This window comes from Nansenia antarctica (genome assembly GCF_963989245.1).
Source record: "Nansenia antarctica genome assembly, chromosome: 8".
Taxonomy (NCBI): domain Eukaryota; kingdom Metazoa; phylum Chordata; class Actinopteri; order Argentiniformes; family Microstomatidae; genus Nansenia; species Nansenia antarctica.
Window position 1 is genome coordinate 43,731,399 of NC_137678.1, and position 5,000 is coordinate 43,736,398.

The window sequence follows — 5,000 nt, forward strand, 5'->3', positions numbered from 1 at the left end:
TCTTTAATAATCGCTTTGATTATCTAAAATAAGCCTTTCGAATCAGGACTCAATGTTCACACAACAGCTCCCTTTAGGATATGCAAATCTGCCATCTTTGCATGATATATTTGTTTGGTGTCTCCAGTGTAGGGGAGGCTAGGAGAAGACAGGGGGAGAGAGAGAGGAGGGGGGAGGGGGGGGGGGCGCTAGAAGAAAGAGAGAAGGGAGAGAAGAACAGGGGATTCTCTTCAATGTAAATTATGCAGTTATTGTTTCGTGGAAAATCGTCAGGCATTTGCCTCAGTGTGTCTACTGCCTGGGGCCCAGAAAGGAGAAAAAAATGATTCTTATTTACATATAAACTACTGTAACTATACACTGGGAGGAAGGGAGGGAGGGAGGGAGGGAGGGAGGGAGAGTGAGAGATTGAAGTTCAGATGCCAACGCCTGCTGCTTGCATACTGCTCTGAGGGCTATTCTAAAGGGCTTGATGACTAATCTAGACAGAATCTGTAAAAATAGTTGATCTATTTCTGCACACTGGAGATCAACGGCAGCGTCGCACTGTGTGTGCGCGTGCGTGTGTCTGTGTGCTCGCACTTGTGTGTGTGTGCGTGTGTGGAAAGAAGGAACATGTCGAAAATAGGAAAAATGTAGAACACTATTATTATGCAGGGGTGGAGGGGGACATGACTGCGAGACCTTGTGAGAAGAAATCATGTCCAGATATTGATTTGTGTGGAAGTTTTGCATTAAATGTCCCTCTGAGTCAGACAGAGAGAATGGGTTTTTTTGTACGTTATTGTCCGCAAAGCAATTGTTAAAACCTATCGCAGTTGCATGCTGAATTACTATATATATTTTTTTAATATACTTTTCCCCCCCCCCACATTTTATGGACAACAAACATCAACAGCAGAAGAAAAAAAATACATACATACACAAGGTCATGGGGTCAGCAGATACAGCATATAAACATACAACCAGTACAAAGAATCACCATCTTCATTGGCTAAATAATCGCACCATTTTTCCCATCGTTTTTCCCCCAACTCTTTCTGAAGCCTTAAAGAGAAGGTCATTTGTTCCATTAAATGCAAATGCTCAACTGTTTTAACAAAGAGACCGACAGTAGGACAGCTTTTCTGAAGCCAACATTTTGTGATGGCCTTTTTACCTTGAATTACTATTATTAAGTACAATTGCTCCAATTCAATAAACAGGCAGGAACTCTAAGATGTACAGTAGATGTAGTCACATACAAACTGCCCTGCCTCCTCCCATAGGGTCTTGTTAGAAGTGTGTCTCTCTCCCAGGTAGAAGAGTCATCTCTAGTGTTCTGTGGGCCACCGGTCATTGAGCTGTGACTCAACCTCCTCAGCTTGCTCCAGTGGGATCAAATGTCCCTCTAGTCTCTCTAGTCTTCTAGTGTGTAAACTCCATGCATACTGTAGTGTCGGTCTTTTGTGGAAGGCTGGCTGACTTTGTCATTGGTACATGTAATACCTCTATGTACTGGATGTACTGTGTGTCTGTTTACATTTCAATGTGCTCTGGAGAGAGACCTGCTGTGTGTACAGGGTGGTATTGTGTGTGTGTGTGTGTGTGTGTGTGTGTGTGTGTGTGTGTGTGTGTGTGTGTGTGTGTCAGTGTGTGTGTGTGTGTGTGTCTGTGTCTGTGTCTGTGTGTGTGCGTGTGCGTGTGCGTGTGTCAGTGTCTGTGTCTGTGTCTGTGTCTGTGTCTGTGTCTGTGTCTGTGTCTGTGTCTGTGTCTGTGTCTGTGTCTGTGTGTGTGTGTGTGTGTGTGTCTACCTCAGTCTTCTCACTCCCATTTCATGGCTTCATACCATAGTGAATGCGTAGCGATACTGCTCCATTATGCTGCACTGTTGTTCAACATTGTACTAATAGAGTTTTATGTGCATGTAATGCATATTGTAGTAGTGTACTGCTTTATATGGTAGCGAACTGTATAGATGACTCTCTCTCACTCTCTCTCTCTCTCTCTCTCTCTCTCTCTCTCTCTCTCTCTCTCTCTCTCTCTCTCTCTCTCTCTGTTCTGTCTTGCAGCCATCAAGGAGAAGTACAGTGACTGGACAGAATTCCTAATTCAGGACTTGACTGGCTCTCGCACCGCACCAGCAAATCTATTAGAAGGGGTAAGTAGTGCCTCACTGTGTGTGTGTGTGTGTGTGTGTGTGTGTGTGTGTGTGTGTGTGTGTGTGTGTGTAGTTGTATATGTACAGTATATGCGTGTGCCAGTGTTGTGAAAGAGAGAGTTTTGGTGCTCTGGTTAATTAAGCTCTGTGTACTTAGCTGGGGTTTCACTGCAAATAGTGCCACCAATACACCCCTTTCTCTCTCTCTCTCTCTCTCTCTCTCTCTCTCTCTCTCTCTCTCTCTCTCTCTCTCTCTCTCTCTCTCTCTCTCTCTCTCTCTCTCTCTCTCTCCAGCCCCTGAGGGGTAAGAACACGGTGGATCTGATCGTGGATGGCTCGGTGATGGAGGTGCGTGACCTGGCTGACCCCTCCCTCTACTGGGCCGCGCGGGTGGTCCAGAACGTGGGTGGCAGGCTCCGCCTCCGCTACGTCGGTCTCCGTGACGACGACGACGACGCCCACGACACCTGGCTGTTCTACCTGGACGTGCGGCTCCGCCCACTGGGCTGGGCACAGGAGAACCACCTCCCCATGGAACCACCTGAAGGTGAGTCCTCGAGTCCAGGGAGTAGACCGTACCCAATATGGCAGAGCACTCAAATTCAAAGCACTGTACACTCTATGGGGAGGATTCCCGGTCACAGTTTAAGCTTAGCCCGAGACTAAATCGTGACGTTAGAATTATAAGGTTCTATCTCCATTTTTGTCAACATTTTGTTTTTTACATAATCTGATCCATTAGGTGTTTATTAATGCCTGTGTGGTGTTATTTTTTAAAATGTTGACATTTTTGAGTTAGTAATTCATAAAATACAAAGGTTCCATCTCACAAAACATAATGGAATGTAAAAACTTTGACGCTCAATATCTCTGAACTACCCTAAACGGAGATAGAACAGTCCTTGTTCTTTCCTGAGTGTGTAGTGTGTAGTCTGTTAAATTTAAAAAAGCATTTTTGACCAATGGGTAAAATGATGATGATTGAAATGATTCAATCTGCATGTCTCTATCAATCCCTTCAAAAGGTAATTGGAGTGTTTACCCTTAAAATACAGTGACTAAATCAATGGAGGCCAGAGAAAAAAGTGAAAGACCTGGAAAATAGCAGTCCAACTAATTAGCACTGAGCTACTACTAGTGTAACTCCTAACCTGACAGGCTCACTTCTCTTATTGAACTTTCTCACCAAAAACAAGCGTATCTTTCTTTCGTTTTCTTTTTTTCTTCTTCAAGCGAAAACAAGCACATCTTTGTGAACTGTGAAAGGAGCACTGAGTGTACCTCAGGCATTTTATCTTCAAAGCCTTTTACATTGATCAGCTCACGTCATCCCTATCTTTTTGTGAACCACGGAAACAACTTTAATCAATCAATCAATGAAACTTTATTTATATAGCGTCACGCATTGGATGCAACTCCAAGTGTTGAACATAAAAAACAATAGTAAATAAACTACAATACAATAAAACAAGAGGTAGAACGAAATAAATAAAATAAATATAACACAATAAAACCATGAATAAAACAACAAATAGAAGATAAGAAAGGGGTAAAAGTGCAAGTTGACATAGACACTAGATAAAAGCCAGGCTAAAAAGGTGTGTTTTACCTTTGTGAGTATCCACACTCTCAGCCACCCTCAAGTCCTCCGGCAAGCTGTTTAAGACAACCACCACAACATGTAAATCCTCGAAAGTTGCGGAACCACTCTGTCAAAAGTACTCTGTGCTTATTATCGGATGTATCAAGTTATGAAATCATCAAATGTTAATGATATGTTCGGAGAAAAACCTTACTTAAACAATTCATAACATGAAGGATCATATTGTTTTGGCAAAAATGGATTCTATAACATTAGGAAGTGATGTTTCATCACCAAAGCACATTTTCTGTAGTGGGTGAATACCAGTGGGTGGATACTAGTGGGTGGATACTCTCTCTAGTGTGTCCAGCCCACAGATAAGCCATCTATGACTCGTCAGCGTTTTACAGTTGTGTATGAATGTCAATAGGTGCTATTGGGGGTTTCCCTCCCTCACCCCCCCCCTCCCCGTCTCTATGACGAGCAATGATGCAGTTAACACTGTTCATTATCATGCCCTCTTCAGACCACATGACTTCCTCTCCCCCTCCCCCTCCCCCGCCCCTTCTACCTCTCTACACACTGCAGCCACACACACACACACACATGCTCAGATTCACATCGCTGAGAGATTCTTGGTCTGAGAGGGAGGATATATACTGTACGTGGTGCTCTCTCGTGCTGTGTTTCTTTCTCTCTCTGTCTCTCTCTCTCTATTTCTCTCTTTCTGTTTTTTCCTACATATTTGTCTGTATGTCTGTCTCTCTCTCTATTTGTCTCTTTCTGGTTGTTTCTACATATTGCTACATATTTGTCTGTCTGTCTGTCTGTCTGTCTGTCTCTCTCTCTCTTCATATAATACAGTTTGTTAGAATCAATATAATCCATTGACTGGTCGTCATAATAAATAACAAGTCATTCTTCATTAACCTACCTGTATAAATGAAGGTGAAATAAATTAGTGAAAATAATAGTATGGTACTATTTTTGGTATATTGCATGGCTGGTATTGTGTGCCAGAATGCCCACCAAACAACATAGCCATTGAAGACATTCATTTTGTGTGACGTTCATCTGCCACTTTAAGTGTTCGAGTGTGTGCGCAATGTCATGTGTGTGAACTGTGGTAAACACTTTTTCGGTTGGAAAGAAGAGGCGTTCTCGGACACATAGTCATCACTTCTGAGGAAGTTAAAACTGTGTGTGTGTGTGTGTGTTTGTGTCTTTCTCTAACTCTGTCTCTTCCTCTCAGAGTTGAGGCCTCTGAGGAGCGCCTCT

At 43.1% G+C, this 5,000-nt stretch overlaps 1 protein-coding gene across 1 annotated transcript in view; it reads left to right on the forward strand.

Moving 5' to 3' along the window:
• sfmbt2 (Scm like with four mbt domains 2) overlaps positions 1 to 5,000 on the forward strand; it is a gene marked incomplete at its 3' end in the record, with an annotated part of 25,053 nt that overhangs the window by 9,054 nt on the left and 10,999 nt on the right. The window contains exons 5-7 of the mRNA XM_080537396.1: positions 2,052 to 2,140; positions 2,435 to 2,687; positions 4,975 to 5,000. The exon at positions 4,975 to 5,000 is cut by the window's right edge and continues 72 nt beyond it. Of these exons, the coding sequence (XP_080393522.1) occupies positions 2,052 to 2,140; positions 2,435 to 2,687; positions 4,975 to 5,000 (368 nt within the window). The remainder of the gene's footprint in view (positions 1 to 2,051; positions 2,141 to 2,434; positions 2,688 to 4,974) is intronic.